Raw genomic sequence first — 24,223 nt, forward strand, 5'->3', positions numbered from 1 at the left:
AGTGCTCCCTGCTGGGGTTGAGGGTGGAGGGGGGCGAGGGTGATGCACAGATAAATAACTTTACACAGGGCAGATGCTGTTTCACTAGGCTGAACCGGTGGAGAGGTGGAAGGTATTCAGTTTCCGGTTCTGTACTGATGGATAGTGTCTTCAGAGCCGGCCCTCGATGCACATTTGCTACTAGAATGAATGTGTAGCTAAGGTGCTGTGTACTACTTGTAGCACTGTAGTAGCAGTAATGGACAGGTTTCTGTAGAAACATGGGATTGATGCAGTTTCAGATACTTAGGATGGACACTTAAAAAAGGTAGAATAATGGTTTTTATGTGAGCAATTTCTTTTTTTCTTTTATCCAAGTACCCATAAGAAATGGTACACCATTACAAGAAGGGAAAGGTAAATTTGACTTACAGTGCATGTTAAGAAGCTTTTAAAAATACCATAGAGTATTATATACAAAATATAATAATAAATACTGCCAGTTTAGAAAGTTGCCTCACTAGATTAACATATTTGTTTCTTACAACTTTTACATAACTATTATTAGGCTTATTTTATAATGAATAAAGCAAGACTTTGAGGGCTTGAAAGAGATCACCAAGAGAACTTATCAGACCTGAGACTTGAATATGCAACATTTGAGTCAAATTTCATGACTTTTGAAAAATTCTTTTAAATTTTGTCTTTTTAATAAATTATTTTGACTTTTAAATACATTCTTCTTCACTGCACCTCAAGTTGATTGCAATTTGTACTCTCCTTAATGTAAAAATTGTTCTTTACACATTTTATAATCAAGTATTTATCTTAACTGCTATTATACCAGGTGAGATTACTAAATTGAACATATGAACCAAATTTGTTGAGAAAGCCCTAGTACCTTTTAACTGTTTTTAAAGATCTTTAGTTGCAAGTATAGTTATGCTACTGTTATATTCTACTAGTCATTAAATTCAGAAAAAAATGATATGGGCATAAAGCTTCCACATGAATGGGTTCCAAGGACTTCTAACTTAAACTTGTCAAACCATTTGCTGATCACTAAATCACCAAATGGGAGTAATGACATTAAAGCAACTGTACTTCTTTGTACCCACTACGCTGCGAACATTTCTTACATTATGTCAGAGAGAACATTATAAGGGCTACTTTATCATAGTATTATGTAATGGAAAGAGCATTCATTTTGAAGTTGCAAGAAAGGTTTGAGTTTCAGGTTTATTATTTATCACCTGTACATTTTAGGAGCAATTATTCAGCTTTACCAAATATTATTTTCCTGCTCTAGAAATTGGGAATGATTGGATATGTAATTCATGAAAGAATCAAATCAGATGATTTACATACTGCCATTTTGTAGGAGAAGAGTTTGGTAATTCTGTGAACAGCTCCTTGAAGGCGCCCTGCTTCTCAAAGCTAAACCCTTATCTATTCAATTCTTTTCCCCTCTCAATGACTTTGCTCTTGTAATTGTCACCTTTCCTATGTCATGAGTCCTCTCCACTGCAAAAACTTAAAAGTAGTTTTCACATTCTGTCTGTACTTATCCTTCTCATACTCTTTTGAATATTCACTTCTCTTGAGGCCCACCCACTTTATTCTGGTCACCCTTTTACAGCTCACCAGTGACTTTTATATTTCTAAACCTAATGTACCCTTAGGTTATCATTTGCTAGAAGTCTTGACAACAGCCCTGGCAGTGGGCACTCATTAGTGGAACACATTCTTCTCACCTTCTAGGATGTCATGCTCTCCCATCTTCCTATTACAATACTCACTACTCATTATATGTCTAAAAGTTTGGATCTTTGTCTTCTGTTCCACCTGTGAGTTCAGCCTGGGAGTATCTTCTTTTCTCCAATTATATCTTTTCCTTAGGGAATCGTGACCAGTTCTATGGCTTCAAATATCTTCATAGGTACTAACTTCTACTGCTACAACTCTAGAACCTGTAGCCCCCTAAAATTCAAAAGTGCATCATCAACTGTCTATATGACATCTTTACTTTGAATGTTTACTATGCATCTTAAAATTAACAATTCCAAAACATAGTTCTTAGTTTCCATCCACTCCAGTTTTTCCTCTCCAGGTCTTCTCCATCCCAGTGTGTCCACCCACATATGCCCAGTAATTCAGGAAAGGACATTCCAAGTTACCCTTGATTCCTATTTTTCACTCAGAAACTATCTTATAATCCATAATTTAGACCTTTTCTTTCAAATATCTGTTCTATCAATACCAATGACTGATGCTGTCTTCCAGATCCCACGATTTCACACCTAAATTATTGCAATTGATTCCTCACATAGCATCCACAATCATCCTTAAAAATGAAAATCAGACTCCATCTAATTCTTGCTTAAAACCTCTCAGCAGCTACCCCAACACACAGAACAGAATTCAACTCCTTATGCCTCTGCCTCCTCTGAGAATTCTTCACTTACCTCCTTGTCCACTGTGTTCTGGCCACTTAGCTTTCATTCTGTTCAATAAGCACATTCATTTCTACCACAGAACCACTCTACTTCTCAGGCTGGAATGTTTCTCTCCACTGTGTATGTGTGCTGTGTTATTCAAGTCATAGTTTAAATATCTGTTCACCCCAAAAAGCCTTTTCTGAGGAACTTAAGTCACTAGCCCCTAGTAAGACATCTGTTTTAATCTCTACGTACTACTTATCACAGTGGTATTTACTTATTTATATTTTATCCACCAGAATATAAACTCAGTGAGCAAATACCTTGATGTCTACTTTACTGCTGCATATTCAGAATGTGCTCAAGACAGATTAGGTATACAATAAATATTTCTTGACTGGACAACTAGATATTTACATCTTATTGTATAATTAATAAAGAGTTCAAAATTTATTGTTGCTGTATCACTTTACCTTATACACTTTTGGCTTACCTGAAGTCACCTAAATATGTTACTTTTTACAAATTAGTTTTGCCATAAAATCTTTCTTCAGATATTGTGATGTCTTTTCTTTTTCCTCTTTCTTTTTTCCCTCTTTTTTATTTCCTTTCCTTCCTCCTCTTTCTCTCCTTAGTTTTCATTTCCCCATATTTTTTGTTTGCTAGTCCAAGTTAAAAATATTTACAATGCATCTATCTTAGTCTCTTTTATTTTAATATTTGTTAGGGAATAAATAATTTCTGTGATTTTTTTTGTTAACATAAAATGTGGCTTATTCAGCACTAAAGCCTTCAGGAAAATCTGTGCCTTTTTGGAGAAAAGATAATGACACAACTTGAGGATATAACTGTACTTTTCTCCAGTTCTTAATCTAATTTGATATAAGAGCAATAACTTACATCTGTGGCAGGAACATGAGGGTGGCATAAGTAATGCTTCAGCATACTGGAGAGACCTTTGGCAACATTTCTTCTTGAAACATAAATGTAATCATCCTGTCAAATTCATGAGTAGCTGGGGACAAAGTTCAAATCTTGTTTCAAATGTTTCTTTGTAAACATTGTTCTGTCCTTCCATAAATATGGTCAAAGTTTTTATTTACTTAAGACACTGAGACCTTGGAGATGTGTAAAGAAAAAAATATTCCTTTAACCTTGGTCAACTCTTTAATTCTGCTGATAAAGTTCATGATTCTTAGACTTTCACATTTTATTTCTCAAACTTAGCCAGGAATTGGGAAAGAGTAGAGAGTAGATAATTTCCAACATATTCTAATCCCCTTATATTGAAGGTAAAGTAATGAAGTCTCAAGCAGGTAAAATGATTTGTTCATAGTTACATAGTACATCAGACTTTATAACCTCATCTCACAGCACTTAGAAATTTTTCTGCCTTATTTCACTACCTTCCATTACCATACACAAGGTAAACTGTTATCACAATTTCCATTTCCAAATAAAAAAACATGTACTGGACAGTTTGGTGCTTTGGATGCCGAGATCAAAAAAATTAATGAGAAATAACCATGAAATAAAGATTTCTTTCATTTTAAATTGTCTTTTGAGATATTTAATTAATTTTTCTCAAATCCAGTTTAAAGTTTAATCTATCCAGAAGTGGGAAATGCATTTTTTTTAAAAGACACAGCATTTTTTCTGAAATAATTTTAAATTTACAGAAAAGCTGTAGGAATAATATCAAGAATTCAAAATTGTTCATTATCTCTATTTACTGATTTTAAACATTTTGATTACAGTTGTAGTTCTCTCCCTAATAGGTTTGTGTTTGGGTGTGTGTGTGTGTGTGTGAACATATGTGGATGAATACATGCACACATTTATAATAATTTATCCAACCCACTTGAAGTTAGGCTGTATGCATCTTGCCTCATTGCTATTTAGTGCTTAGTGCATATTTCTTAAGATCAGGGTTATTTTACTATTGTAACAAAATGCACCTATCAGATTCAAGAATGTTAACTCTGATTCAGTTTTATTGTCTAATCTACAGTCACTAGTCCCATTTTGCCAGTTATCTCAATAATGTACTTTCAGTATTTTTTCCCTTTATGATAAGATCTAGTCAGGGATACTACACTGAATATACTTGTCTTTTCTCTCTTCTACTCTAGAACAGCTCTTCAGCATTTCTTTGTCTTCATGGCTTTTCCATTTTTGAAGAACACAAGTCAGCTGTTCTACAGAATCTAATTCACTTGAATGCTTTGTCTTCATTACATTTAGGTTAAACATCCACTGTCAGTATGACATGTTGTTCTTGGAACTTCACATTTGGAGACATGCAGTGTTAACTTGAATTTCTTTGGTGATGCTCATTCTGATGGCTTAGTCAAGATGTTAACTAACTTTTCTAGAGCATAGTTATAGGTTTTTCTCTTAAAACTTATACATAATCTATGGGAACATCCTTTGAGACCAAGCAATTACTCATTTCCTCATCAAACTTTCCTCCCTCCATTTAACCATCCATTGTTGATTCTTGCCTGAACAAATCTAAACTGTGATGATTACAAAATAGGGATTTTCTTTACCAACTCATATTATCAATTGAACACTCAGGTGGACATCTGGCCAGCATGAAAGTATCTATTAAAAACATTCTTAAATGATTTTTCTGTTACACTTTGTTGGGTCTTGATTTTATGTATTCTTATTTTTTAAGACATAAAACTTGTGGTCTGTCCATATGCACTATCACCAGCAGGACCACCCCCTTGGGCCAACAGCAGCAGACCACCTGTGACAGTGATGGCCAGATACAGATAATGATGGAGAGCAGAAAGACCATCATTCTGAACTCCAGAAGATAGCATGGTGGTGAGCAGCAGAGAGAGGGCCTCTCTAGATTGTTGTTGAGAACTGAAGCCCACAAGGAAAGCAAAGAGAATCACTGTTATCAAGGAGCAGTGGACTACTGTGGTTAGTGAGTGGTTAGGATCAGAATCTCCTGCCAGATCCCAAATTTGCTGTGGGGGAGGGGCAGTTTGAACCTGCAGCAGAACCACACAGAGTTCAAACCCGCAGGAGGTCAGGGAGCTCAACTCTGGCCTCATAGCCAGAAACTAGTCTGAATCTCAGTAGACTATGGCTGGCTCACTGAGATTAATTGACTTGCATCTACATGCTGCTGCCCACATTGTCTACCAGTGACATCATAGACACACCTTGGAGGGGACATTTTCTGTTTTCTTCTTCTTACTTTTCTTCTCCTTTTTCCTTCTTCTCCTCCTCTACCTCCTTCATTTCTCTCCTTTCTTGCTCCTGATTTTCTATTATTTTGTTTCTTCTTGATTATTCTTGTTTCTATAATAACATGAATTAGTCTCTAATTTTCTTGTTGCCATTAGTTTGTTCCATTCTTGCTTTAGTTTCTTCTTTCTCTTTTCCACCTGCCATCACCAGTTTCCCAAAGTTTACATAATCTTCCTGTGTTCTCTAGTCCTATTTTTAACCTTACGTCTCCTATTTCTCTATCTTCCTCCCAACTCCCTCTAGGTCTTCTTCCCAGAAGGTAAATTAGCTATGCTGAAGGGCTTGCTTACTGCAAACATATTTCTGGTTTGTCCTTGATTTTAACCACAAATTTAGTTCATGTGATTAAAAGTGACAGATTAATAGTTACTACAATTTGTCATTTTCTAAGCTGTGTTTGATGCTATTGTTGATATTGACTGTTTTACTTTGGCCAAGGTGATGTGATTCTTTTAGTCAGTTGTTCTTCCTGGTATTCCAAAACCAAGATTGCCTAAGGGTCATTATAGACTCAAAACCCCAAAACCAGCTATATCTAGAAGACATCACTGAGGAGTAGTTATTCCCTGAGGGGTCTAAATATTAGAAATAAAGATACTTGCAATAAGCACTATACAAGTATTTACCCAGGAAACAAACCAAAAACATCAACAAAAAATAAAAATGAGAAGACACCTAAACAAGATGTAAACCCACACTTCCAGATGACCAAAGGCAAATTCAGGTGGCAAAGAGGTGGAACAATCCAAAAGCCAATCATATGGACTCACTGAACTGGTAGCAAGGGGGGTAACAAAACAGATGAAAGAAGTTCTAAAAGAAATAATAACAGAAATAATTTCCCAGATAAGCACAGACATGGTGACAAAGTTTAGTGACTCTAAAACAGATGCAGATTAGATATATAGAGGAGCTCAGGAACATGATGGAAATCATGAATTTCCAGCATAGGAGAGAAATGGAAATGATGAACACCCAGCATAGGAAAAAAATGTAAACTATGCAATCCCAGCATTGGAAATAAATAGAATCCATAAAACAGTTTCCAGCAGATATCCAGGAGACTGAAAAACTTCATTGAAAGTATACATAGCAGAATGATCCAATGTGAGGACAGCATATCAGACATAGAAGACAGAACTGTGGTTACTGATCATGAAAAGAGTTTTTCCAAGGTTAATTATATAAAGGTACAAATTTCCAAAGAGTGTCATCATATTGTACACATTAAATGTTCCAATAAAATTAATAAAAAAGAGACATTTCTTAAAAATAGCAAGGAAGCATGAGAAATCAATCCAGCAGATGTTAGATGGTGTAAGGAAAAACATAAGATTGATTAGAGTCAATGAAAAAGTAGAAGACAGCACAAATGACATAAAAAACATGTCCATAGAAGTAATGGCAGAAAACTTCACAAACAAAGGAAAAGAATTTGACATACAGATAAGTGAAGCATACAGGACTCCAACCAGCCATGACAAAAAAAAAAAAAAAAAAAAATCGAAACCTATACATATAATAGTCAAGATTCCAGAAATCCAATGGAAGAACAAAATATTAAAAGCAATTAGAAAAAAGAAACAAATCTCATATAAAGGAAAACCTATCAGAATCACAGCAGATGTCTCAACACAATCCCTCAAGTTTAGAAGAGCCTGGAGCGAAGTATTTCAACCCCTAAAAGAAAACAACCTCTAACCCAGATTGATGTATCCTGCAAAATTATCTTTCAAAATGAATGGAGAAGTGAGATACTTTCATGACAAAGATAACCTGAGTAACTTCTGAATACCAAACCAGCACTCCAGAAAATTCTAAACAATATTCTAGGAAAAGACAATGAGGATCACCACCCCACAAAGCCCAGCAGAATGAGTCTATCAGGCAAGACAAGAAATTAAATAGAATGGGGGAAAATATCAAAAATAAAAGTGTCAACAACAGAAAGATATTAAATGATAAGTCAATACATATCACTTATAAACATCAATATTAGTGATCTCAATTCACCAATCAAAAGAAATTGACTGGCAGGATGGGTCAAGAAGCAAGATCCAACAATATGCTGCATACAAGAAACAGATTTAATCCACAAAGAAATTCATAGACCTAGAGTAAAAGGATGGAAAACAATATTCCATGAGACAGGAACCTGGAAAAATGCAGGGGTAGCTATTCTACTTGCAGACAAAGTAGATTTCAAAGCAAAATTAATTAAGAGAGACAAAGAAGGTAACTACAGCCTTATAAAGGGAACAGTCCAAAAGGAAGAAATGACAATTATAAATATATATGCACCAAATAGTAAAGCACCCAAGTATATAAAACAAATATTAATGGACATGAAAAATCAAATAAGCACTAGTACAATAGTAGTAGGGGACCTTAATACACTACTGTCACAAATAGACCAGAATATCAACAAATTAATAAACTTGAACCAAATATTCGAACAAATGGACTTAATAGATGTCTACAGGATGTTGCACTCCCCAAAGCCAGAATACACACTCTTCTGAGCTGCACAAGAGTTGTTCTCCAAAATAGACCACATGCTAGCTCATAGAATATGCTTAAGTAAATGCAAAGGAACTGAAGTTACTCATATATTGTCAGACAATAGCTCCATGAAATTGAAGATCAATAGCTAAAGAAACCACATGACCTTCATAAACACATGGAAAATGAATAATACCCTCCTGAACAACCAATGGATCACAGAGGAAATTAAAGAAGAAAGTAGACAGTTTCTACAATTAAATAATAATGCCAGTGCAACATATCAAAATTTATGGGGCACAATGAAAGCAGTCCTATGAAGAAAATTCATAGCAGTGAATATTTATATTAAGAAACACAGTGATATAAAATAAACAACCTAATTCTGAACCTCAAGCTTCTAAAAAAAAGAAAAGGAAGGCCAATACAAAGCTTGTACAAGGGAATAAATTATAAAGATCAGAGCAGAAATCAATGCAATGGAGACTGAGAGAATGATACAAAAAGTCAATGAATTAGAGTTAGTTCTTTGACAGATTAAATAAAATTGACAAACCCTCAGTAAACCTTATCAAAAAAGGAAAGAAAAGGCTCAAATGATGCAATTAGGAATAATAAGGGTGAAATTAAAACATACAGCAGAAATCCAGAGGAGCATCAATACCTACTTTGAGAACCTATACTCCAACAAGATGGAAAATGCAGAAAAAATGGACAGATTCTTGGATACATATGAATTACCAAAGCTGAACCAAGAAGATATAAAAATTCAAGAACAAATGAATATCAATTAGTGAAAGTGAAAATGTTATTAAAAACTTACCAACAAAGAAAAGCCCAGGTCCTCAGAGCTTCACTGCTGAATGCTATAAGAAATTTAGAGAAGAGCTAATGCCTCTACTTCTTAAGCTCTAATGAAATTGAAAGGGAAGCAATACTCCTAAATTCATTAGTGAAAGCAAGCATTATGTTGAATGACAAAAGCAGAGAATGATCTAACTGAAAAAGAGAACTACAGTACAATTTCCTTAATAAACATAGAGGCAAAAATCTGCAATAAGATACTGGCAAACAGAATGCAAAAGATTAGCGAGAAGATCATACACCCAGACAAAGTGGGACCCAGGGATGGCTCAACATGTGCAAATCAATAAAGGTAATACACTATATTAACAGAGTCAAAGACAAAAACCATGTGATCATTTCAATAGATAAAGAAAAAGCATTTGACAAAATCCAACAACAAAAACCTACAGAAAATTGGAATAGGTGGTCTTTTTAAGAGCCATCTATGAAAAACCAACAGCAAGCATCATGCTAAATGATCAAAAAGAAATTGGGGAAACAACTCCTTTCACAATAGCATCCTAAGTAATGAAATACCTAGGATTCAATATAATGAAGGAAGTAAAAGACCTCTACTCTGAAATCTACAGCACTCTGATAAAAGAGATACAAGAAGATATCATAAATGGAAAGAAACACCTTGTCCTTGGTTAGGAAGAATAAATATAGTGAAAATGGCCATACCCCCAAACTTCTCTCTCTATATATATATCCAATGCAATCTTGATAGAAATTCCAATAGCATATTTCACAGAACTAGAGAAAACAATCCAAAAAATCATCTGAAACTAGAAGAGACTTAAAATTGCAAAAGCAATTCTAGTCAACAAAGACAAGGCAGTGGGTACCATAATCCTCACCTTGAAACAATACTACAAAGCTACTGTGATAAAAACAGCATGGTAGCAGCAAAGAAACAGACCTGAGATCAGTGAAGGAGATTAGAAGATGCAGAAACAACTCCAGACATACTCAACCACCACTTCTTTGATAAAGAAGCCAAACACCTTCACTGGATGAAAGATAGCCTCTTTAATAAATGGTGCTGGATAAACTGGGTTTCTACTTGCCAAAGATTAAAATTAGACCCAGATCTTTCACTATGCACTAAACTAAAATTGAAATGGATCAAAGATTTAAATATTAAGACAGAACCACTAAACCTGCTGGAAGAGAGATTAGTTAGAGATCTTGAAGATAATGGTGTAGGAAAAGACTTTACAAACAAAACCATGGTTACATGGGAATTATCACAAAGAATCAACAACTGTGATCTCATCTTATTAAAAAGATTTTGCACAGCCAGAAAAACCACCAACAGTGTGAAGGGATAAACAATAATGTGGGGAAAAGTTTTTATTAGTCATTCCTCAGAGAAAGGACTACTATCCAGAAAATATAAAGAATTTTAAAAAAATCTACCCCCCCTCAAATTTAAAGACCCAATCAAAAAATGGGCAACTGAAATGAATAACCTTTTCAGACAAAAAAGTAGAAGCAGCAAATAAACGTATGAAAAAATGTTCAACATCACTGGTCATTTAGAGATGCACATTAAAACAATGCTGAGATTCTGTCTCCAGAAAGAATGGCTGCTATGAAGAAATCAACTGAGAAAAAAAGCTGGCAGGGCTGTGGGGGAAAAGTCACCCTTCTCCACTGTTGGTGGGAGTGTCGACCAGTGCAGCCTCTGTGGAAATCAGTGTGAATATTCCTCAAATAACTAGGATTAGAGGACCCATTTGACACAGCTATTTCACTTGTGGGTGTTCCTGAAGGAATTAAAAACATAATACCACAGTGATACATGCATATCCATGCTTATAGGGGCACAATTTGTAATAGCTAAATCCTGGAAACAGTCCATCAACTGGGATTTGTATAAATATGTGTTTTTATTGTTGTTTGTGTTTTTAAATATAAAATGGTGTACTATTCAGCCATGAAAAAGATGCCCTAGAGAAATTTATAGCTAAATGGATGGACCTTTAGGCTGTACTCTTAAGTGAAATAAATAGGATATGCACGTGCAAATAACAAATTGTTTGTGTTGTGAGAAGCTGAAAGTATAAATGAGAACAGTAATGTATAATGGATATTGTGAAATAGGAAGACAATATTCAAAGGGGAAGGAGAACTAGGGATGGTAGGGGAGCGGAAAGGAAAGAGGGGAAAGAAAGAAAATTTAAAAAGAAGAAGAAAATAGAAACAAAGCTTATGTAAATAGGGAAGGGTGGAGGGGTTGAAGGATGGGAAGTGGAATGGGAAAAAGGGAACCAAGACATGTCATGCACAAGTACAAATTCCCAGTAGTGAGTGTGATCATAAGGCACACCTAAAATGTAGCAATAAATTTAACGAATGAAAAGGTTAGTATAAAATGAAAAGAAGTAAATTTTGTGATTTCAAGACAACCAAAATAAATAACAGTAGACTAAGAGATTTAAATAATTTTCTCAGAATTGTTTTGAAACAAGTATTTTTAAATGTTTAAAATAAAATTTTAGCAACGGAAAGTAATCATGGGTATAACTGCTGCTCCAAGATGAGGGACAGAGAAGCCAGGTTCTTATTCACTGACCATGGAGGAAGTTGCTCTACAGGTTATACTTCCAGTCTTCTAATATACTCACATTATTTTGGTTTATTGAAATAACTTGATTATTAAATTTGTTAAAGGTATACAGTTTTCAATAGTTATCAGTAAAAACTTGTGGCTAAATTCATTGGGATAAAGGTGAATTATACAGTGATGACAAAATTCCTTTTTAAATAATTAATTAACTTATAATTCATGTTATACTACGCAGTTACCTAAGTCATCACTGAAATGCCTCTGCCCTCAAGGAACTCATGAGAGTAAAAGGTCCTATTTCCAAATGCATCAAAATCTCTTGAGGTATGTTATGCACCAGGCCTCACAGATTCTGATTTAGTAGATCCAGGGTGATATGCAGGAATCTTTATGTTTAGTAAGTCAATGAAAAGGCTGTGTGAGAATTACCCACAGTCTGAAGCACCCAAATATTTACAAAACATGTTCTACCTCTGGGGTGTACTGCTCCAATTACTTACCACTTATTGTTGAAGGTATTAGAAAAAAATTGAAAATAAACATGAAATATGTTCCACAATGTTCAGATAGTCTCATGATAATTACTTTTATGCTTCTGTTAAAATATTAAATGCTAGGTAAATTTCCCAGAATATTATTTTGCTTTACTAGTGCTACATTGGGAACCTAAGTTTGCTTGCTGTCTGCTCTAGGAGATTATGCTGTAAGTGGTCTTGTGATCATGCTGGCCCAGGTTAATGCATACATATGCCTTATTTTGCTGGAGTAAAACTGGTACCTGTGCTGGCACTGATGAAGCAATCTGCCAGGAAAAGAGAGACTACAGTAGCTGTCAATGCTAGAAATACTTTATAGTTTATGAACCATAATTAAATAATCAAAAAATAAGCCCATAAGGACAAATTGTTGGTAGACTTTCTTCCAACTACTTAGTCAATAAACGCTTATTGAGTTTCTATCAGGTAATGGGACTGTGTAGCTAGTTTCAATCCTCAGCACCTCCTCTATACAGGGCTAATTACTAGGGATTACAAAGATGAATAAAATAAATTGTACTTCATTGGATGTTGGAAAGAAGAGATCAGATATGCGATCTGTTTTTCTTGGAATTGTGTTCCAAGCTCTATAACTGAAGTTGGAGAGAAAATAGGACATGGAGACTTGGAAAAAGATAAGTTCAAATCCGAACTCTGTCTGCCAAAGAAATTTTTGACAAGTTAGATAACTTGGATGGAACATATTTTCCTGATCCTAAAACAAGTGACTCTTAACTCATGTATCATGATTAAGATGATTAAGAGATTAACAAAATAACATGTATTAAGAAATAATGCATCACCTGGAAAAAAAGTTCTATATCTATAAGGCAGCTATTATGGTGTTAAATACATGTGTGCAAAATGAAGGAACATCTGTCACAAGCAAAAATAACTAATCTGCTCTTTTCTTTTTTTTTTGGTACCAGGGATTGAACTCGGGTCCTTGCACTTAGCAAGGCAGGCCACCAAACTGCTGAGCTAAATTCCCAGCCCTAACTGATCTGCTCTTTAGTGTTATCATATACGTAATCAAATAGTGTTTTGATGTACATCTTGAATAATAATGAATAATAAATATTTACTATTCTTACAGCTAATACCTGAGGCACTAAGATGAGACTGCTCCTAAATTATTTTCCTCTAAGACTAAACTAGATATTTATTTTCACCTAGGATCATTGGAAATCTCTATAAACTATCTATGGAGTGAGTGAGAGAGTGAACGCAGAAATCTCCCAATCTCCAAACATGTATAGTAAAACTTTAAATGCTGTCATTGCAATATATTATTTATTTATAATGCATCTTAATCCTAAAACTGGCCTTCTCCTTACAAGTTGAAAAATAAAAGTTCATTTTTAACACAGTGCTGCTCATTTTATATGATTCACTTGAGAATTAGTGACCTAGTGTTGCACTGAACTTATAGAATGGGGGAGGATATTAAAAAACATGCACAGCTATTGTTATGGTTTATATCTTGATGTCCCCCTGAAGCCTGATGTGCTCACAGGTTGGGCTTTGGGAATGTGATTGATCATGAGGTGTGATCCACACTGGTAGATTAATCTATGGATGTGTTTATAGCTAAATGTGATAGTGAAGCCTGGTCAGAGGAAGTGAGTCACTGGAAATTCCACCTAGCAGGGTCTGCTCCCCTTCTCCTGGATTTCTCTTTATGCTTCCTTCTCTTATGCCCTGATCTGCTTCTTCCCAGCCATGGGGCAAACTAACCAGGGACTGAAACCTCTACAAATTACGAGCCAAAATAAATTATTCTTTTTTAATTTCTGAGTGTCTGGTGCTTTGTACAATCATGAGAAAAGTAATTAAGACACGTATTATCTGTGCAGACCAAGTTATTTCACGTCATAAAAAGCTGAAACAAAACTAGGAATCACCTGATTCTTTACAAGATTTTTGTTTTGACATTTTACAAACTATAAGCGCTTTCAAACAGAGCTATTTGGAACTTGTATATATTTGTCCTATATAAAGAGAAATAATTTGGTCTCCTATTTGTATATATATTTTTTGAAACAGGGTCTCACTATACGGTTCAGGAGGAGGACGTTAAACTCACTAGGCAGCCCACGCTGGCCTTGAACTTGCAGCAATACCCCTGCCTCAGCCTCCTGAGGACCACCATGCCTGGATATTTGTATTGTTTTAAAATACTATTTCTTATGTATTTTTGTCTGATATAGTTATGATTTTATTTTGAAGAAATTCATCTTTCTGTGGAAGAAATAAACTTTGGAATTAAGACAGAAGTGATCTCAAAATAATTTAGAAATGTAATATTTTAAATTTTTTCAATCATGTTTCAATTACATCTAATGAAGATTTACAGACTTATGAATGTGAGGAATATTTGAAAACTGTTTGTATATTAATCATCCACCAATATTTTCCCAACTGATTTCAGTAAGAAAGCCATAAACTCAAACAACTCCTTGAGAAACTAACTTTTGATGTGTGCCAAACTTAAAAACAAGCCCATACTTTTACAATTACTATTTTGACAGCAATCTGAACCTGACAAACTACATCATTCAGCCTATTCATGTTTCATGTTAAGTTTCTAATTGTGCGTAAGGTGGGATAAAAGCAGAACAAGGATTTATCTTGTAATTTGCAGAGTAAAACTAAGAATAAAAAAAAATATAAAATGTAGGAAAAATTAAAATATAGTATTAGCCTAAAAAAGATGAGAGAAAGGACCCAACAGCAAGCAGATAGAAACATATCGATATAACCAAAATATATCAGCAATGCCCTTAGACCCTCAAAGTACTAAATTTTACAATTAAGTGTAAGATTGTTGCACTGAAAAAAACACAAGCTCCATTTAAATACTTTAAATGCATATGGAAAAGTTGAAAATAAAACCATGCAGAAAAGTTTAGCATGCAACCATCAATCAAAGCAATGATATGACCCTACTGATCGTAGACAAAGCAGGCAATGTGGCAAGAAGCATTTCAGGAAATGAAGAAGGAATTCCAGTTACTAATTTATTGTCTGTCTGTTCCAAACCTATACTTCTCTCCATATTGTAATTCTGGAACTGGACTCTGAAGACTAATGTACATTTTCGTCCTTCCGTCTGGCCTGGAAGTCAGGCTCTGTTAGTAGAAGAGAAAAACTGCAAGGCTGGAAGAGGGAGAAAGGGCTTTTCTTTCTGATGTCCCGTGGCTTTCCTGGTTTCAAGGCAAATGAGCCCCATCTCTTAGTGAGTTCCCACAATGGCCACACCCTCTCCTCAGAAAACTGAATCTTAGCTTTGCAGGAAGTCCTCCTTGGGGTACATATTTCCAGTACGTGATTTTTTTTTCTTTGTACCAGGGATCGAACTTAGGATCTTGAGCTTGTAAGGCAGGAGGTTGAAACACTGAGCTAAATCCCCAGCCCTGCAGTACATGATGTTTACATTCCTTGTGAGGTGCTGGTACATACACTGGACACATCTTAATTCCTTTTTCATTACCTGTCCCCTCTCCCTCCATCTTTTAATCCTCCTCCCCTTTGAGAAAGATCATCTCCACACTTCCTATTATCTGTCTTTTATTTTGCTTATCATTTGTACTTTGGGTTCATGTTCCCTTGTTCTCAAGTATGCTGAAATTTTTCTAATTCTTTCTACCCCTTTAGTATGTAAGCACTTTTTATCCAATTAATTTTTTGTTAATTCTTTGTTGTAAATCTGTTTAATCCAGTTTCTGTTTTCTGACTGTACCCTAAAGACTAAAGAAATATATTTTATAATGTAAAAAAGACAATACAAAGAAACAATAGCACAATTTTCAATATACATGGCTTTAGAATACATAAAGAAGAACTGAAAAGTAAAAGAAACTGTCGAGTTTCTGATCACAGTAGGAAATTTTATTCTTTTTGTTTTTTCTGGTACAGGGGATTGAGCTCTGGACCCTGTGTTTGCAAGGCAGGCAGTAGAACCACTGAGCTAAATCCCAGGCCCAGGAAATTTTAATATATCTTAGTCAAAAGTTGGCAGAATTTCTGACCAAATGACCAACCAACTAAACAACCAAACAAACAAATGAATAAAAATTTCAAACTTTAAGATCACAGAAGCTTCGTGGAACACAACTCATAAACTTGACCTAATTGACATAGATAGAATATTGTATAGAAGAACCTACACATTTTCGAGTGTAACTGAAATCTTTGGCAAAACTGGTCATGGCTCACTCATAAGGTAAGTTACAGCAAATTTTAAAATTCACATAGAAAGAGCCAAGAGAGCTCAGTTAATATTGAAGGAAAATAAAGCTGGATAATGTAAACAGTCAGATATTCATAGTTATTATAAGTAAAGCTACAGTCATTAAGAGAGTCTTTGGTGAAAAGATAAACAACTGGGACCATGTAAACAGAATAAAATGTTTAGAAATAGACTCACATATAAACATCATTTCATTTATGACAAGTGACCCTATCATGTGACCATGCAAAAGTGAGAACTATATCCTTTTAAATAAATGGTTCTGGGTAACTGAAATAAAAAGCGATAGAGAGCTAAACCAGGGAGCACTGAGCTATATTCTCAGTCCTTTAAAAATTTTATTTGTGACTTCCAATTTACAGAATATACAAAACAGCAATCCTCAATATATGATAAAACTAAATACAGAAATAACATCAATACTTTTAGATAAAAGCAGTAGGAAAATATTTCTTAGTCAGTACCTAAAAATAAAAATTGGGCTCTGTTATGAATGCAAATGCTAATCGAAAAAAATCTCAAATCTGCAGTTTGAAGTGCTCCAAAATCTTTGAGCACTGCCATGACACCAGAAATGCAAAATTTCTCATATAACAGGTCAGACAAAAAAGCAAATACACTAACAATATTATAACAAATAAAAGTTGTAAATGAAACATAACTTTCATGTTTAAGGTTAGATTTTTCTCCCCAAGATACATCATTTTGTTTATGAAAATGAAAAAAATATGAAAATCAAAACACTTCTAGTCCTAAGCATTTTGGATATGAAATAGGAAACCTATAATAAGTTCTGTTCATTTGAAACATACTTTCAAACATGAAAAGGTAATTCACAGAATGAGAAAAATATCTGCAATATATATATATATCTGCCAATCACTCCACATTATGTCCACATTATATAAAGGGCTTCTATAAATCTAGATGGAAAGAGCAAGTGATCCAATAGAGAAATGGGCCAGCATTTTGGGCTAAGGAGAATCTCCAAATGACCAACACATTAGTGAAAAGATTGTCAATTTCCTCAGTCATCAGGAGAAAGCACATTAAAAATTATAGGCTGATGCCATGACAAGCCTATGGAAATGGCTTAAAGTAAGCAGATAACAATCAGTGTCAATAAATTTATATCATCACTGCAATCTGAAAGCAGTTTGGTGCAACCACTTTAGAAAACTGGCAACACTGACTTCCTCCCTTTTGGTGTGTGAAATTTCTCCCACTTAGCCAGAAGAAATGCAAAAACATAAACAGTGTAATTCATTTAAATAAAGATTAAAGGTAAGTAACAGTGTCTACCCTCCGGAGGAGTCTGACTAATAACCGGAACGTAGCAAGAGGGAGCTTCTAGGCTTGCTGGTACCATTTCAGGACCTGAGGGCTGATTACACAAATGTGTCCACTTTGCAAAGCTAAAGAGCACTGAGCTGTACAGTTATAATTTTTATACTTTTCTAAATGTATCCATTATTAAAGGTTTAAATGAACAAAATTATGGGTCCATCAAAGATCTTGAATTTATGTAAAGCAGGTCTTTCCTATATGCATGTTCCCTACTTCCTACTTGCAATTTCTGCACTGTCTGAAAGTAAGAGCCATAAGAATTTGATAGTCAGGAGGTGTTTTTAATCAAAATGCTCCACAGGGAAAAATGACACAAACTGAATGAGATGCAGTTTATGAAAGTAGTTTGGAAATGATTAGGCTGTGCACAGGGTTGGTAAAGGAGAGTTAGTGCTTTGAGTATTGAACCTCAACAAACAGCACCGACAGGAAGAAGTTGCTTGCTTTCATTAGCATAATTAAAAACGGTTATGATAAGAGGAGGGAAAAGCCCTCTGTGTTTGCTGTTGTTATCGAAACTCAAGGTGGTCCTTCCTAATATTAACTGAGAAAATGTGACCTAAAGACATGGTTATATGGTTGTAGGAGCAGTTTTACCTCGGTCAACCCCCAACTTCCAGGAAAAGTAGGAAGTGAAAGGTCTCCACGGAGGTCAGAGAAGATGGCTACAAGGCTGCTCACTCTGACCAGTGAGCTTCCCCTCTCCTGTGTCTTAGAAAGGAAGAAGAAACTTGACTAATGGAGAAGGAAAAATATAACCGACAGAGAATTTTTGAATTTTACTTTTAGTAAGTATTCATTCAATGAAGAAATTTCATTTTTAATCTAAATAATTTGTTTGTTTTTGAGACAGGATGTTGTTGTGTAGCTCAGACTGGCTTTGAACTTTTGATCCTCCTGCCTCCATCTTCTGAGTGCTGGGATTGTGGCTTGTACCACCAACACCCAGTAAAGAAACTACTTTAAATCATTATCGAATTCTGATTGGTAAGTCCTCATTCTCAACCCCTCCTCCTAAACTTCTCCTAGGGATTGAATCCAGGACTTTGGCCTTGGACTTCATCCTTCTAGCCCTTTAAAAGTATTGAGATAGGGCCCTTAAATTGCGCAGGCTGGGCTCCAGCTTGGAATCCTTCTGCCTCATCCTTCAAGAGGCTAGTATGACAGGCGTGCACAGCCACAAACAGATGTTGGCCTAATTTTAGTAGTCCTCCTCATCCCTACATTAGCAGAAATGGACTCTCAAGAGCTTGGATAATGAGTTCTGCTAAGAAAAAGAAACTGTCTGCCTCTGCCATCATTTTACATAGAAATCAGCCGATACCTTTGTACATCTTCGGGTATGACTGTCCCAGACAGAAGCAGCACTCTCAACATTAGAGGTAGGTTGAATCAGGCTCTGCAGAGACCTTTTCAATCAGCATCTCCATCCCTCTGTACCTATATTCTATCCCACTTTTGAGAGCACAGTAGAGATATGAAAATTCTCTAAAGAATGAAAATGAATTGATAATTAGAAAAGCTGAGGGGTAGCAGTCACCACTTCTGTTTTCAAAACAGAAAAAAAAAAAAAAAGCTGTTTCTGAAAACAGAAGTGGTGACTGCTATTAAAAAATAGCAAAAGTGACCAGGTTAGTGCAGGTACCGTGTGATAAAATTCTGTGGCAACAAAGGGATAAGGTAAAGTCCATGAAAGGCAGAGCCTATGGGAGGAAAATGGGAGACGATATGGCATCCGCCAGAAGAAAGACTATGAACTGTGCAATTTTCTTTTCTACTTTCATGAAATGCGTCAATTCAGAAACAATCTTAAATACTTGCTATCTTCAGTCTGCTGAGTTTCAACATTTCAATGTTTAAATGATAAATGTTGTTGATTTTTAATGTGCATCAGTTCTTTCCTCCCAATCTGATAGTGACCCTAGTGTTTAATATAAGGTTCCCTTCACTGTTAAATAAATTAGTGAATAATCCCAGCACTCAGGGGACGGAGGCAAGAGCACGGCTGTGAATTGGAGGCCATTCCAGGCTAGAGAGTTCAAGGCCAGTCTGAATTACATATTGAGACCCTGTCTCTAAAAAACAACAACAAAAATATGTTTGTGAATATAAAAGACAAGAAAAAATTGAGAGATCTGATCTCAGAGTTTTTAATTAAGCCTTGCCCCCAATACTTAACGGTATTTACCTGACTATGTGTGTACTCCTTCTCTGAGGTGGATAGTGCAAAAATGCTCCCCGACACAAGCACACACGTGCACACACTCATTTCCCTATAGATGAGGTTTTTTAGATTTGGGATCATATGCTGTGGAGATCACAGGATTATAGTGATCCTTGTTTTTCCCACAATTTAAACTTAGGTCTCCAATTCTATTTAACAGGGATGTGATGTGGTTTACGTCATAGATTTTTCCTTACATCTTCAACTTAACATCGAACTGATTTCTAACAAGTTGAATGCATACTTTTTTAGGGGGGAGAGGGGTGACAGTGCAACATCTTTTCAGGCTGTAGCTTAGGTGATCTTTCATGACAGCATTGAATTCTTCTGCTCGAGTTGTGCTGGCTAATAGGAATTTAAGTGAGCACTGGTGCAGAGCACTGGAGCATTCATGCATGTGAAATCCGATGAACGCTCACAATGTGGAATTTCCTAAGGAGAATTATTCTAGCAGAGAAACACGAACCCAGGCTAAGTGCCATAACTTTTAAACGAACGCATGGCATTATCATCCTTACAAGCAGTAGATTAAGTTACAGGTACTTGAAGAAAACAAGACTGGTATTTTTAAGTCTGTATTTTCAAAAATATTTTTGAAAAAACATCACCACCAACAGAGTTACATGCAATCTTTTTACATTTAGAATCTATGTACTGATGCTTACCCTTGAAAGGCATATGTATGACTTATCTAAGTACATGTAAAACAAATAGCAAGACAGAACAACTAATTCTAATTCTATGCCTATGAACTGGAATTGATATCAAGAGCTTTGATTCCCATTCAGTAATTATACCACTACTTTCCCCCAAAACATTTCTTTTTAAATGGGCTACTTAAAACCTCCTGAATTTTCCACTTGACATGCAATCCTAGATTACAGTGTGACTTTAGTTTCAGCTTCTACTCATTAAGGTTAGCTATAGGGACACATTCTAACACTTGTCTGTGTCAAATGAGCTCAATTACCTTTTGAAGTTATCCAGATGGTGACACAGTGGATCAAATACATGAATCGTGAGTGTTTTATGATAGATATATGTAAGTATATATTATCAAATCATATTATATGTAAATAAATTCACTCCTGAAGATTTTCTAAAATGCAGAAATAAAGCTGATTTTTTTGCCCTTGGGTTATTTTCACAATTTCCTCATCATGTGGAGAATTTGGAATGATACTGATATCAGTTATAGCCATTGGCTTCTGTTTCCACATATACAAAATGGGGTTTATGTCTGTCTCATGTTGTTGAGAAGAGCAATAGAAAAAGACTGCCGGAGAATAATAAGTGCTCAATAAACAGTAACAATTATGCTGTCATTACTGCCATTTTTATTATTGTTATTATATCACAATAATTTTTAAAAATTAGACAATTAGGAAATAATCTTTTTAATGGACAGATGGTTCACACTTATTCATCATGTATATTTTGAAATTTTGCCAGAATTGTGATAAGTTATAGTCTATTTTGGTAATCTGTAAGCCAGACTGCTGTAATATTTTATTTTATAACATCCTTGAAAAAATTCAGGAAGGGTGTTTATGGGTGCAAAATGTTATAACTTGAATGTTACATTCTGAGAAGATGACTCAATATATTCTACACTAGCTGAGAGACAATATTCTGGGCTCCTTAATTTAAAAGGATTTAAAAACCCTTGAGCATATGGTGTTTTCTTCACTTTTGTTACCTTGGCCTACTGTTGTTGGGGTACCTAATCAACTGTTTTGAACTGATGTGTCACATAAAAGGAAAAAAAGAAAAGACTTCCAGTCAAATTCCATGTAAAAGGATGTGTCTTTAGTCATTGTGCTTCTTAATTAGCAAAAAATTGTTTTGCAGTAAGCAAGGAACTTGGGTGTCTGCCTGGGGATCATTTTAAGATTTCGTATCTCATGAGTCATGCTCATTTTTTGCTTTGTTTTAAATTATAATCAATTTCCAAGGTGCTGGTTTCACTGCCCATATAACTAGCTTCTTTCCATTCTTTACTGTGACAAACAAAATATAAGAAATTTTTCCTGAATGGGTTTTGAAATTATTTCTCTTTGGAATATCTTTAAAAATGACCAGATGGGAATTTTTAGCCATTTGGTTATAATAACACAGATGAGTAACAGATTGAATGAGATCGAGCAGCTACTTCAGTGAAAAGTCCACTTGGGAACTACAAAAAATATCAGTTCTGTCTTGATTATGTACTTTATTACACATGATGGCAACTCAACAATTTAGGTCGGCCCTGTGCACTTGCAGAAAGGGTTTTAAATCGTTTTAAACCTTGCTGAGATGCTTCTCAACAGCCTTGCTTCCTGTTGTGCCCTTTTCCCCCTGTTAGCAAAAGCATTTCATTCCCTATTCATAGACTAAATGAGGGACAATGAAGAAAGTACAACCTGGGCAGAGTTAGGCAGTTTCAAGTGTTCTTTTCTATCTCTTGTGGCCACTGCATTCTTTTCTTCTGATTTTATTTACTTATCATTTCATAAATATGTTCAAGTTTTGTCACATATAAATAATAAAATCCCTTATATATATATTTCTAAACTGGAGCAAAACAGTCTATCCAGCCTGTGATAATACTGAAGCAGGACAGCACCTTCATGCATACCAGGAACCACTGGTGAAATTAGAAAGATCCTGAATCTTTTCATGTGTATAATACCGTTAGTACATTAAATTTAACATAAGAAATAAAATACCGCAAAAAAAGAAAGCAAGTTTTCAAGCGAGCATTCCTTTCAAACCAATGGCTTACTAAAATGGTGCGCACTTCCTTAGTGTTTCAAAAACAGAAACCCTTAGTATTGCCTGTAAATATTTTATGGGTAAAGAAAATGAATTGTAAACTGGGCATGGTGGTGCACGCCTGTAATCCCAGCCTGAACTATGGAGAAAATTCTTGTCTCAAAATAAAGAGAGTAAATTTTATTAAACAAAGCTTGACAGCTATTTTTCACTGCTTGTGCTGAACTCCCTACGAAACATAGGTTCCTCGTGAAGACATTCGTTTATACATTTAGTCCCTCGCTCATACACTGAGTATTTCAGAGCTCTCGTTTTATACCGGGCGTGAGGCTAGCACACAAGATGGTAATATGGTCTGTGTCTGAGAGAGAGAGAGGGCTCGTCATACGGAATGTCTTCCTGAAACTTTACTCAGTCACGATCAGCGTCTTCAGTCCAGTGCAAAACACCCCACATAGCAATGACTAATAAACTGACACTGACGCAGTCGTCGGTTCTCACTTGACCAGAAAGAAGGAGCTGTCCCCAGTTTATGCGCTTCTTTAGGGCGCACAAGTTAGGATGTAGAGAAACAAAAATGAACATTCCATTACTGGGAAATGGAGTAGGATCTTGGCCTTTCCTCTCTCATGAAAACGGGCATGGGACATGTTGTGCCCGTCGCAGCCACTGCTATCTTCTAACCGCCTACAGGAAACAATGCCTTCTCTACGTTTTAGGGTTATGTATGAGCAACGTTCATTCCTCACTCCAAGTGGGGAAGAAGGGACGATCATGCTCCCAAATCCTCAAGCTTCCCCCTGAGGGTTTCCTCCCTTCCTGCCCAGCAAGCGAACTGGGAAGAACTGACTTTCTTCCTACCTGAGCAGCTGGGTCCTCCTGCCGGCTTTGGCCTCAGCCCAGGATGAGCTCCAACCGTCCTAGGCCCCTTGGCCACCCAGCGGGCTCTGGGGTAGAGCTCGTTCGGCGAGGCCCCGCCCCCAAGGGCTGGTGCACCAGAAGCCTTGCGCTAATATATTCTCTGTCTTGGGTTTCGTGTGTCAGGGTTGTTTCTATTTTTCCTTTTGTATTCTAAAAAAAAAGAAAGAAAGAAAGAAAGAAAAGGCTCGTTAATAATATTTTTGAAAGCAAAGGCATTCCAAAAAATTGCCTGTATTCGAAAGAGAATCACTAAAAGCATTTTAGTGTGTATTTTTGTAGTCTTTTACCATAAGTGTTAAAAAATAGACCATTCTAATTCACTGACTCTTGCACACATGGATATAAATACACTTTATAAAGTATCACATATATATTTAAAAATATCTTTAAACTTATTTTTATCATAAAATACACATTGGCAGGACTTTATATGTCCTGTGTATAGAAGAAACTTTTGAAAAGAACTGCCATGGCTCCTTCTGAGTCTGAGCGGTAGGTCGTCATCCATACCTTGGATAACCCTGGATACCCATAAAAATGGCATCTTTCTGTTATGAACTGTACAGCAGACAT

The 24,223-nt window shown here is 35.6% G+C and overlaps 1 protein-coding gene across 4 annotated transcripts in view; it reads right to left on the reverse strand.

The window, feature by feature from the left end:
- The window catches only part of Spata16 (spermatogenesis associated 16), a 233,323-nt gene extending 209,653 nt beyond the window's left edge, over positions 1–23,670 (reverse strand). Inside the window, exons 1-3 of one of the 4 annotated variants that reach the window (XM_010632416.1) lie at positions 23,591–23,670; positions 3,318–3,432; positions 1,734–1,959 (exon numbers count right to left, since the gene is read on the reverse strand). Coding sequence is in view for 1 of the 4 variants with exons in the window: in XM_010632413.1 (XP_010630715.1) it covers positions 3,318–3,362 (45 nt within the window). In the remaining 3 variants the exon portion in view is untranslated. The remainder of the gene's footprint in view (positions 1–1,733; positions 1,960–3,317; positions 3,433–23,590) is intronic. The other 3 variants (XM_010632415.1, XM_010632413.1, XM_010632414.1) reach the window with 3 other exon arrangements.
- Positions 23,671–24,223: the final 553 nt, after the last annotated feature.

Source organism: Fukomys damarensis, unplaced genomic scaffold (genome assembly GCF_012274545.1).
Source record: "Fukomys damarensis isolate Sample0158 unplaced genomic scaffold, DMR_v1.0_HiC HiC_scaffold_12, whole genome shotgun sequence".
NCBI lineage: Eukaryota > Metazoa > Chordata > Mammalia > Rodentia > Bathyergidae > Fukomys > Fukomys damarensis.